The following is a 12,984-nucleotide window of genomic DNA, read 5'->3' as shown; positions in this document are numbered from 1 at the left end:
GGGATTTTATGAGCATGGGCTCAGCTGTTTCTCTGTTTGTGGTCTGTTCTGTATGGTGTCACATTTACCTCAGTAAACCAATAGGCAGGGATTGTATCTGAGGAAGCATGATTTTAAAGAGCCCATCACCAGTTTTAGGCACTGCCAACAAACAAGCATGACTCATAGATCACGTGATGGTGATCGTGTCTGCGAAGTATGAAACAGCTGTGTGGGGTGAAAATGGTCAAAATTTTTCATAGAAGGCCGTACGTCCTTCCTCTTCAGGGAGCCGCGCTTCAAATGAGAGAGTTGTGGTCACACGCAGTGATGCCTCTATGCAAGACACACTGCTTGCAGCATCATTGACCGTGGCACATGTCTTCAATTAATCGTCCAATGTAAAAGGCACCATGCAGTAAAAAAAGAAAATAAGAAAAAAAAAGGGGGAGGTGGGGTTCGTCATGTGACCTCGATGCTCTCCCTTGGCTTCGGCATGGGAGAAGGCAGGGAAGGAATTGCGCTTGCGGATATGAAGCGAGGCAAAAGGAGAGAGAGTCTCGGTTTATACTGACACTCTCCTCTTGGCAGAATGGTAACAAGAAGGTCAATTTCTTAATAGTTCCTCCAATATACACTTCCTAGACGGCAGCTTACAGTTTTCGGTGTATGACCAAAATTTACAATGGGGTTTGGTGAGGGGCCCTTTAAGGTTGCAGTCACACATGCTAATGAGTATATGCTGGCATCATCATGCTGTCGGTACAAGGCATCAGATTTATCTTGTCTATTCTCTCTATGTTCAAGATGCAGTAGATTTTTACACAGCTTAACTTTTGTGTAACACCACTACTGGGAACCAAACAAGCAGCTATCTGGCCACTACAAAGTGATTAAGTAGGTGGGCCAGTGTTCGATGTGCTTATGGCAATCAAGCATGAAGCACGGGTTGCTATGGTGATGTGGATTTTAGTACAGGTGCATGGCAAGAGTAAAGTATGTGCAGCTTTGCGCATGAGGCATGCAGTGATCACTACTTATACTGTAATGTTTCTGAAGGATGGTTGAAATAGTGAACAGTGTTAGGGAACAGTAAATTACTTGTTTCCCACTTGTGTGTAGGAAATGTGTTGACAAATTTTATTCAGTAATATTTAAGTAGCTGTCTATTTCTGTTGAGGACCTTAACCAAGAAGGTGCAAGAGTGGGGTAAAAGATTAATATACAGAAGACAAAGATAATGTTCAGTAGCCTGGCACCCGCCATGGTTGCTCAGTGGCTATGGTGTTGGGCTGCTGAGCACGAGGTCGCGGGATCGAATCCCGGCCACGGCGGCTGCATTTCGATGGGGGCGAAATGCGAAAACACCCGTGTGCTTAGATTTAGGTGCACGTTAAAGAACCCCAGGTGGTCAAAATTTCCAGAGTCCTCCACTACGGCGTGCCTCATGATCAGAAAGTGGTTTTGGCACGTAAAACCCCAAATATTATTATTATTGTTCAGTAGCCTGGCAAGAGAACAAGAACTTATGATCACCAGTCAGCCTCTAGAATCTGTGCAGGAGTACTTTTATCTAGGTAAATTACTTACAGGGGATCCTGATCATGAGAAGGAAAGTTACAGAAGAATAAAAATGGGTTGGAGGGCATATGACAGACTTTACCAAATCTGGACTTGGAGCTTACCACTGTCGTTGAGAAGAAAAGTGCACAACCATTGCATTCTACCGGTGCTAACATGGAGCACAAACTTGGAGGTTAACAAAGAAGCTAGAGAACAAGTTGAGGACCGCGTAAAGAGGAGTGGAACAAAAAAATGCTAAGTCTAACGTTAAGAGACAGGGAGAGAGCGTTGTGGATCAGAGAGAAAAGTAGAGTATGTAGCTGATATTCTAGTTGACATTAGAAAAAATGGAGCTCAGCAGGCCAGTAATGTGTAGGGCATTTAACCGGTGGACCATTAGAGATACAGAATGGTTGCCAAGGGAAGCGAAGTGCAGGTGAAAACGACAAAGAAGTGGTGTGATGAAGTTAGGAAATTTGCAGGTGCAAGTTGGAAACAGCGCAAGGTGGTTAATTGGAGATCGCTGTGAGAGGCCTTCGTCCTGCGTTGGACATAAAAAAGACTGATGATGATGATTTTTCTTTTTGGAACAAGGCCTGAAAAAATTTTTTGGGAAAAAGCATTGTGCTAGAAGATTTTGCTCCTGGATTGCGATAGCCTGTATTATTTTATGTAAAAAAAAACATGTCCATTAAAACAAAAAGTTAAGCTTTATCTTTCATTGCCAGCCTACATTATATTACCTGAGTTTGGTTATGCAATTTGCTGTGTTGCTTAATTTCTTGTAAATGTAGACAACACACAATTGACCTGAACCAATTTACAAACCAAGGTTGTTATGAAAATTTTATGATTTGCTCATGACAGCTGCCACACAGTGCTATTGGTCTCACTCATCGATGATGCTCCCCTTTACTTTCTGTGTTTGGTTCAAGTTTGAAAAACTCACTATGGCACATGAAAATTATGTGTGGGCTTTACCTACAAATAATCTGTAGACTAAAGCAAAAATACATAAGTGCTCTTGCTTTGATATCTTATCCTTTCATATAGCCAAGCTATTAGAAAAAATGACATTTTTCCAGGCGCTGTGGCTCTAGCATCAATTTTGCATGGTAAAATATGTTTTATCTTTCACAAGAGATTTTCTCCACTTTGGTGAAATGATCTAAACATTACTCCTGAAGTAGTGTTCACTGAAAGAACTTGAGATTTTTGGTGAAGACTAGTTCAGCAACTAAAGTAATGAGAAACATTACCTTATACTTTATAATATAGATTTGTACAACTTAAGGTAATAGAAATAGAATATGGTTGTCCAGTTTTCCCATTTAGTTTAGTTTTATTTCTAACTTGTGCTTTTCTGATGTACTTAAGGGGGATGCAGGGATCAGAGTGCAAAAAAAATTTTGGGATCCCACATGTTTCGGCATTTGCAATGCCTAATCTACGTTGTATCAGAATGGTTTAGCTGAAAGCGCACTAAGAGTGCCTGAAAAAAATTAATTTGTCAGTGGACAGGGTGCGACAACAGCTTTAAATTGCACATGATCACTGCAGTTCGCGGAGCCATATCTCATCTTTTCCTCCATCGAGCGAGTATCTTGGTGTTATTTGAAAGCTCAAAGTTTCGCCGTTCCACTTCTGAATTCATTTGTCGTCGCCATCTTGTAACAGATGCACAAACACAAAAGCACAGATCTGCTGGAGGTGGTCACACTTGCCCTCCGATGAAAATGGCCCTCCGATTGGCTGCTGTGTTGAAAGGCACCTCCCCACTGTTTGCTGCTGCAGCAGAGGGAAAGCTGGCAGCTGCAGTTATCTGCTTGCTTTGGAAACCATGCCGGCGTCTTCATTTGACACGCAGAACTTGAATTTCTGGGAGAACCCAGGTTAGTGATAGATTGCCACTTGTTCGAGAAGAAATTTTGGAAGAAGCACGCCTTCGAAAAACGGAAGTGCAAGCCTCCTATGGTGAGAAAGAGATGACGATTGGCTGGAGAAGTGGAGCACACGACTAAATATGCGGATTACGTGCCATGCTATCTTTCATTGTGTGACTCCAGCAGTGAAGCTGACAATTGCCTTGTGCCATCGACACCGATAACGCAGTCCATGGTAGATGCTTCGACGGAGGCTCCCCTGCTGCGGCATATGGCCGCGCGAACCAGAACCGTTGAAGGTTCTACATGCAAGGAACTTGTAAATTCTTATAAAACAAAAACTAATAAAGATATCTTGATGAAATTTTAGATTTGTCTCTTTATCACAATTTGTAGTGTGTGGGCCAAATTTCAGCCAGTTCTGCCAAGAAACAAAAAAGTTATTTCTGATCCCCTCCTCCCCCTCAATCTAAATTTTGTACTGTTACCGAAACCTTTGGCTCATATGCACGATCACATGTTGTATTTAATTAATACTAGTCGAACCTTTTTTCACAGTACTCCGTTGCAGTAACATCAGGGGCAGCCTGGTGCTTAGCTGAGGATCGTCAGAAAACAAGACTTGCCGTGAGTTCATTGCTAGTTATTTTCGATCTCAGCTGTGCTTATGAATGTTGACAGGGAATGGTACCCATAAGGGGCCAACTTTTATAGTGCAGGGTTCATTTTTGTACTGTATTTCGGTATTGTACCACAACCACATATGTAGCCAATGAACACTGACACCAAGGGCAACATAGCAGAAATTACTTGTGCTTAATAAGGAAAATAAAGAAACGATAAATTATCGGAAATGAAAATGGATGAAAAACAACTTGCCACAGGTAGGGAACAATCCCACAACCTTCGCAAGATCATGTTCTCGGGACGCCTGTGGCAGAAAGGATGTTCCACATCCGCCGTCAAGGTTTGTGAGTGGTGACGCTGGCTAACACTCCCAGGGTTCTACTAGGAAATGTAAATACCCAAGAAAGGGGATGGGGAAACGACGCCCTGGTAGCTCAATTGGTAGAGCATCGCACGCGAAATGTGAAGGTTGTGGGATTGTTCACCACATGTGGCAAGTTGATTTTCATCCGCTTTCATTTCCGTTAATTTATCGTTTCTTTATTTCAATTATTAAGCACAAATAATTTCCCTTATGTTTTCCTTCGAGTCAGTGTTTATTGGCTTCTTATGATATGACTAATAAATATCGGGCCCCTCGATTAACCCCATTTTTCTCGTTCAATGACATACGTAGTGGCATTTGCCATGCTTGCAAAGCATTCTGATCTACCTACCTTATAGCTCAGCGTTGTAGTGTAATTTGCTTGAAAGTCATTGGCTCTGTGTTCACACATGATCATCTTGGTTCTTTTACTGTATCTTTGTTTACTCCTGCTAAATTGTTATGTGCATCCTATTATAACTAAGGCAATGTCAAAAGCATTACCCCTTACTGCATAAGATTTAAGCCTATAGGTATCCGTGTGCCATTAAAGTGGTTCAAAGCATGACTTGTTTGATAACCCCTGTGCTTATATATAGGTTCACAAAATTCGTGTGGTTTTGCCCAAGCCTTTAGTAATTTTAATAATACCTTAATTTTTTTTTTATTGTTATTGTAGGCTGGTACAGAAGACGGCCGTGTGTGTATTTATGAGGTGACAGAAGATGGCCTTAACTTCCACAAAATGTTAAACAAGCAAGAAAGTAAGTATAAAATATAAATAATTTACTTTGTTAAATGTGTGTGGCAATATTTATAGTAACAGGCTTGACTTCTGTAAGTTCGACCACAAAAATGCCCATATACTGTGTATTGGGTGCTCGTTAAAGAACCCCAGGTGGTCAAAATTAATCCTGGGTCCCCCCACTAAGGCATGCCTCATAATTATATTAAGGTTTTGGCACTTAAAATTTGCAATGCTCAAAATCACTTTGAATTATCCTACTTATTAAACAGTGAGTTCTAAATTGCACCAAATTAGCACTCTCAATTGAAAACTGCAGGCTGTCTCAAAGAGGGCAGGGGGGTATACTTGGTGTTGTGTGTATGCGTGCGTTGTGTGCATGCGTGCTTGCATGCACGTGGAAATTAAATTACCTGTGACAGATAGCTTAATTCTAGTCTTTGAGCTGGATTACTCGAACAGAGTGGACATCACTTGTGTGAGACATGTAAGCGCGTAACCAGCAAATTAACATTTTGGTAATTCACTTCAAATGTAACTTTTAAATATGCTGAATAGTATAGGAAAACACCACTTATTTGGGAAACATGTGCAGCACTTTCTTTATATTGAAAGGGCCATTTTGCCACACGAAATATGACTCCTGCATCCACTGGGAGTCTAGCCTAGTTTGTCTGCCATAATATTGTGAATACATACATACTATATATGCTGATAATGGATATCAGATTTACCTGTGTTGATTGTATCATTTTATTCCTATATGGCAGGTTTTCTTGGGAGCTTTATCCCATAAAGAAGAAAAAATGGCACAAAAGATAACCTAATGGAAACAACTATGCGAGCTTTTACAGGACATACTGTACAACTTTGTGAAGTATAACTTTGGCCTCAAAATATTTAAAATGGTGTCTATGTCACCCTAATTTACTGGCTCAGTTCAAGGGAAAAAAAAAGTATCTTGATATGACTACGAACACTGCCATTGGTCATGTATCTGCGATGTACCTCTGTACCGCATTCTGAAGAAGCTTGGTTTGAGTTAAGCACCTCGTATGAAACTATACGAACTGGCCATTTGACTCCGTGAAGGTTAAAACAAGCATCACCAAGTATGCCTCACTCTTACATTAGATGTTTGTTTAGTGTTATAAAATGTTCAGGCTAGTCACACTGTGCCATGATTGTAAGAAACGAATAATTTACCAAATTTATCTTGACTGCTACCAATTCATAATAGTAATGAGTGCAAATGTTTTTTATCCTTTACCTATATGAATGAAGACGAATTTGATGTGAAATTTGCCCTTCTTAAATTTGGCATAATAATGTGACTATGAAATTCCCAAAGTATAATTCTCCACCTCCTCTTCTTTTTTCTGTATCAAGCTGTACCAACCTTTCTTGCTTAAAACCATATTTTTGGAAATAAATTCAATCTACTTTTATCAACATTGCTTAGTTTAGCAGAAGATGCTGAACTGTAAGTATAATTGCTGCTTTTAGCATTTAGCAGGTCCTAAAACTTGTGATTTTTTAAAAATTTGTGATTTACTATTCAACATTTCAGGCCGTATAATGTGTTTAGCTTGGAGCAAAGATGGGAACATCATAGTTTCTGGGTCACCGGGTGCTATTGTCATCTGGGATGTCAACACGGGCCGAGCAGTGGATCGAATTTCGGTTGGAAGGATTGAGAAAAACCAGGAAGTACTGGTGTTGTGCCTGGCGGTTACAAGGTCAGTACTGCTTTGAGTCTCCTTTTGGGTCAAAAATATTTTAGATAGTGAAAAAGCAAAACAGTATGAACTTTGTGACTGGCAAGTACAACTATGGTGAGCTGAAAAAAGTTGACATTTTTCATTTTGCTGTGTCGCAACCTCACGGGTGTTCTGAGAGGCAGAATAGCAAGTTTGGAACAGGAGCTAGCTTTCTACATTAAGCGAGCTACTGTGAATCTGGCATTAAAATGGTTTCCTCCTAGGCATGATTTTGCTTCACAGTAGCATAATTTTTTCCAAAATATGAAGAGCATTCAAGATGCAAGAGAGAGTGAAAGGCATGTCGACATCACACTTAGTATGTAAAGTGGCCATATTTTCGCCTTTAAAGAGGAGGTCCTAGAGCTCTGCTATGTTGAATTATGTAATGTCTTTACTCCTCATGTAGACTCATGCGGATTTTCAGGAGTGTTTCAGCATGCTTAGTGGTTATTGGGGTGCTTAGCAGGCCATAGACGAGTGCTTTGGACAAAATTTCAGCTACACTTATTTAAGCATGCTCTAGTAATATTCAAGAACTTAGGTTGCATGTGGGTCATAACCTAAATATATTGAGCTAAAGCTGTAGTGATATTAAATAATGTAAATATGTGTAAGTGGGATTTTGTATTTTCTAAAATGCATTGGCCTATAGCTTTACTTTTCTATATTTAGTGACTTCACAATCATCACGGGAGACTCATGTGGAAGGACTTCATTCTGGGATGGACAAACTGCAACATTAATATCTGTAAGTGGCATGGTTTAAGTTGGCAATCAAGTGAAATGGTATTTTATATTATTGACACATATTGCTTTCTTTTAAAGCATTGGAAATGTAACTTCTTCCAACTTGAAACGTATATATATAATAAATATGACCAGTGGATATAATAATTTTGCTCAGCAACATAGTAGCTGGCAAAGACCTTCAGCCGGGATCGAATTAAACGAAAAATTGAATTAACCGGAGTCGAATTAATGAAAGTCTATTGTAACATGTTTTCACATTGTGTCATTTCTGGTGATACTTGACATGCGACAAATTAACTAAAAAAAGCAGGTGATCAGCACCCGATCTTGCATTTGCATAGATGTGGTGAGACAGGATGCCCAATGTAAAATAAGCTTCTGGCAAGTTTTCTAATGAAACAATTGTAAAGTTTAGCTTGATTGGGTGGAGTCATTGGCCATCAGATGCTGCATCTGTCATACCCTTGTGACTATGGCCTGCTTTTCGTAAATCCCACTGCACTTGAAGCTTTGCTGCCGTACTCATGTGAAATGCCTGCCATGCTCTGTCCAATATTGTGCTAAGTTTTGGCATGGGCATGGCAAAGTTTAGGTTGTGTGACCTGTCCTTGGAGGCTCACAGTGTCGGTGCAGCGGTATTCGCTGCCACCATATGGTGCCATTTTTGCCACAGTTTCTTGCTTCTCCCAGAGGCACTGCTTAGTCACATCATTTAAAGAAATCCGGTCATGTATATAAGTGCTTCATGAAGTTGAAAAAAGGAGCAAGCAGTGTTTCGATCAAAACTATTGGCTTCCTGCCACGAGCACACTAGAATTTTTGTCCGAGGTGTTTATTGTGTAGTGACCAGGCAAATTTGTTTACCGAGTGTTGTAGGGCCTGGGAAGCACATATTTTAGATGTGCATCTGTAGCACCCTTGAGTTTATTGTGTGTTTTTAGGGTGTGCCTTGGCAATAGGAGTTACTATTCGTGGCAATGAGTATCCAGTGCTTGCTGGAGCACTGATGTCTTGAAAACCCGTTCATATTACTTGTCAAGTAGTGAGGTGCTTTCAGGTGATAGGTTTAAAGATAGATATATGATATCAAATATGTGCCTGCTCCAACTGTGATGTGACAAGAGTTTTTTAGCTCAGTAGGTGCAGGTTCTTTCAAAGAAATTCAAGGCATTAAAAGGTCCCTGAAACGGTTTGGACAAATTTTGTAGACGCATAGAGTATAGCTACACTAAATAATTAGCACCACAATTTGTGTAAGTGTCACATATTAAGGGGGTATGGTAGGGTGCATGAACTATCTTGGTTTCAGCTTTATATCTCAACAACTGTTCTATATATTAGCGTGAAATTCTGCACGCTCAATATCAATAGTGTTGGCCTTAATTGGTGTAATTTTTTACTGCAGGCCTTTTTTATTTTTTGTGTATTTGAGAACCAAACTTTAAGCTATGATGTAAAATAAAATGTACCTTTCCTCAGAAACAAAAAACAGCATGACCGTGAGATTTCGCACAATAATTCTGTATAATAGTGGGTTTAACTGGAACCTTTAAAAAATGCTTTGCTACATTTACGTCACAAGAAAAAATATTGCCGTCACACGTCTCGTACCGTGGAGGGTCTTTCTAATAATCTTTTCTTTTTTTTTTTAGTTATACCCGAGTGATTTTTTCACACATTCAGGTTCAGATTACTTGCAAGGGATGTGAGTATATTCTGGGAAAATTTCAGCGTAATGGGCTGTATAGTTTTCCAGAAAAGGTACATCAAGTTCCGAGAATTTTGAAAAAAAGTGATTTTGAGAAAAACGCATTTTTATGTTTGCACCTTCACTACAACCGTTCAACATGCACCAGCAGAGTACAGAAACTTTCTGGCTTTTTTGGCGTCTTCCCCAAAGCCTTTCTTCATGTTTACGTAAACGTAAACATGAAGTAAACATAATTACGTAAACACTGAAAAAATAACGGAATACAACATGTAAACAAACCCTCGCGTCTGTCACGTTTAAATACCAGGCGGCGCGCTTTTTGGCGCCATTTTTAAATGGCTTAGAGCGCTCCTACGCGCTCGCCGCTGCACTGTTTTGCTCCCCGCAGTGTGTATTATTTTTTATTGATGAAATCAAAAAATCAGTTTTTTGGTTGATTTGCCCTACTATACTCCCTTAAGAGAGCTGTGGACGATTACAAGTTACCCTCCTCCATAGCCATACATTTTCTCCTCAACTTGTTTGCCATTTGCTCAGGGCTAAACTCCACCTTCACTGGCTCTGAGCTAATACAGAGCTAAGCACAGAGCTAATATTTCTGTAACCAAGTGCAAAACTTTTTAAACATAAAAAAACACAGTGTGTTCACAATTATGCTCCTGCCCGAAATTTACACCAGCAGCAAAGCAGGGTACACTTACATGTAGTTACTGCTATATTAGCTCTGTGTTTGGTTGAACTCTGTGCCACCAGGCGGCTGCACCATGCAGACCGTTCACGTTTGTGCCTTTGCTCGTCCCGCGTAACAGCATGGTGAAATGGCCAGGCCCAGTCCACTTGCGTTTACCTGAATACTAGACACGCGAAACACTATTGTGGTAGTAATCCTCCGGCGTAAAGTCACAGCTGCAAATGCTGCGCATATCCTGACGCCGATCGGATAATGACAGTTCGATGCGCTGCAGCCACTTCGGTCGTTGGCTGCCTTGCAGAGGGATACAATGTCACAGCTTGACATATTGCCAGCTGCTACGTTAGCAGCCCACAGCGTAACAAGGGTGAACCATGGTGCTCACATAAAGAAAGATCGAGATCAACACTGACTGCGGAGCTCTCGTCAACATGGAGCATGTTGTAACACAAGCAGACGACAGTTGCTGTGTGCCAGAAGTCTTGAGTGTAGTGATGAATTGTCCTTGTGCATTCTCTTTCTGTTACTTTCTTTTTTATAGAAACAAATGAACTAACATTCCAACTATGACAAACAAGTTTTGTTCGCTATAAAGGAAAAATTATCGATGACATGTCCTGGGCAGCCAATCGGATAGCTTGCCCTACAGGTGTCATATGGTCATCTCATGTCACCTGGTCGGGGCCGGCTGAAAACTCAGTCGAGTGGTGTGCTGCAATCGGTAGCAATATACATATTTAAAGCCTTCTAATAAACTACATGCTTTGCGCAGAGTACATAGGTGTGTCAATTAATGACCAGAAGGACCTAGTCTAACGACTCAGTACATTTGTACAAAATCATCAAAATTGTTTCAGGGTCTCTTTAAGCTTTCTTTCATTCAATCAAATGGGAATTCATTATAGAAAACAGGAGAAATGTTTGTCATAATTGTCACATTGAATATCTTGTGAATGACAGTTTTGGGCACATATTTGGGGGTGCAGATAACCAAATTTCACATCTGTAATTTCCAAAAAGCTGCAAGGTGTGAGGGTCACTGCAAAAGAAGATTCCGAGTTAGCAAACATCTTCAGTTAAGGCAATGTGCTTCAGCCTGTGCTATAATTTTTTTATTGGTGCAGTATTTATGTGGTTTTACAGTCAAAGAAAGTGAGGGTGAGGTGGTGGCATTGTAAGGTACAGGTGAACATCATTTGTGGTACCAAGCTATGCCAAATAGTGATGCAGTAATCAATGCAGTAATGGGCTTGTTAGGCTGTTTAAAAATCTTTACTAAACCAGCTATAGAAAATCAAATGTAGATATACAGACCTTCTTGCTTTTCTAGTAATTTCACTATATTTCTGCCTTCGTCTTGACTTACATACTAGCAGTGAGTACAAATGCATGTTTTTTTTTTTCATTAATATTTGTTTGCATGTTATGAACTTGAGTTAGCAGTGTGCAACTGTTAATTCTTCTTTATTTCCACTCTTGCAGAGCTTTAGAGCACACAATGCTGATGTTCTGGCACTTTGTTTGAGTGAGGTAAGTTAATGTCTTATACCGATGTCACACGACCACTTCCAGTCGCAGTCATGCCCTATCTGGATCGAAGTTCTTGGTCGCAATTGGCTTACGCAAAGGAACCAAACGCAACAGAGAAATTCGATCCGGATCGGGCTTGATTGTGATAGAAAGCGCGCTGTGTGACAGCCATATTATGTACTGATCTAAATGAATTTTACTCTGTCTACAGAGGCTTTCACTGATCTCGGTTCAGTTGTTTAGGAGGACTGTGTGTTGATATTTGCAGAACCAAAAACATGCATAAAGAAGGTTTGTAATGTAATGACCAAGAATCTTGTTGAACAAATCAATTAATTTGCCACCAGGAGGCAATAATCTAGGGGCTAGTATGCACCTGTAAACTACTGAGTACTTTGGTGTTTGTGTGCCCGGTTTCAGAAGAGAAACTTTAAAGCTTTCCTTGCATGAGCATAAGGGAAATGGTAGCGTGAATGGAGGTTTTGCACTACGCAAAATCTGTAGGCTCATATTTCTGGCCACTTCAAATGTGGTTTCAATTTCACACTCAGGTCAAGTTTATTACTGTGTAGTGATTGTGTCGTGCCAACGTCTGAATTTGTGTGCACACCACTTGAGGTCTTGGCACATGCAATGCCCTTCTCTTGTACGTGTTGCAGTGGCAGTGCAGGTGTTTGTCTTTAGTGGAGTGTGGTGTTTGTCTTTAGTGGAGTGCTGCGAAAACGTTCGAAAAATCGGTCAGTCTAAAAAAATGAATGCATGCATTTTATTGCTCCCAAGGGCTCAAATCACCGTAGGCACATCCAAAACAGCTCTGTAGGCCTGCCAGTACACTTATTAGGCATATCGATGGTTCTACTGTGAAAGGAGATAGCAGGTGCACACGTACTGTATAGACTCTCATAATGGCCACACCCGTGTAAGGGCTGCACCCCCAACGTGGCAGCCCAAAATTTGGAGGAAAAAAAATTTCCATCGGAGAAGCAATTGCATTTGGTGCCACGCTCGTGCGTTGGGGAATTTTCACGCACTGTGCATGTCTGCGTGCCCCTTTACTAGATTGTGAGAGCTGCGCGTTGATCTCTGATGCAATGGTTCATTAGGGGATCCGGGGCATGCTGTAGTCGCCGGCTGTGCCAGCCCCATTTTCACTAAAAGGTTCGATCCCGTGTAAGGGATGCACCTCGTCAAAATTGTTTTAAAGGTTAACCGACGAGTATGATGCTCTCTAATGCGAAATTTAAGATCAGTTGTATACACGTTATCATTTCTTGATACTATATTGGCTGGCTCGAACTATCTGTCTCATGCGGCATGTTGCAAACGGAGCGAAGAGTGGCACGACTGCCTCACTAGTTGGGAGTTCGTGTGGGTGACA

The 12,984-nt window shown here is 40.7% G+C and overlaps 1 protein-coding gene across 1 annotated transcript in view; it reads left to right on the top strand.

Moving 5' to 3' along the window:
* The window catches only part of LOC135900522 (U3 small nucleolar RNA-associated protein 4 homolog), a 60,824-nt gene that overhangs the window by 5,872 nt on the left and 41,968 nt on the right, over positions 1 to 12,984 (top strand). Inside the window, exons 4-8 of the mRNA XM_065430008.2 lie at positions 3,984 to 4,052; positions 5,096 to 5,180; positions 6,732 to 6,900; positions 7,597 to 7,672; positions 11,559 to 11,606. Coding sequence (XP_065286080.1) covers positions 3,984 to 4,052; positions 5,096 to 5,180; positions 6,732 to 6,900; positions 7,597 to 7,672; positions 11,559 to 11,606 — 447 coding nt within the window. The remainder of the gene's footprint in view (positions 1 to 3,983; positions 4,053 to 5,095; positions 5,181 to 6,731; positions 6,901 to 7,596; positions 7,673 to 11,558; positions 11,607 to 12,984) is intronic.

The sequence above is a fragment of the Dermacentor albipictus genome, chromosome 1, assembly GCF_038994185.2.
Source record: "Dermacentor albipictus isolate Rhodes 1998 colony chromosome 1, USDA_Dalb.pri_finalv2, whole genome shotgun sequence".
NCBI lineage: Eukaryota > Metazoa > Arthropoda > Arachnida > Ixodida > Ixodidae > Dermacentor > Dermacentor albipictus.
The sequence above is the reverse complement of the archived record's forward strand: the minus strand, read 5'-3'. Positions and strand labels throughout refer to the sequence as shown.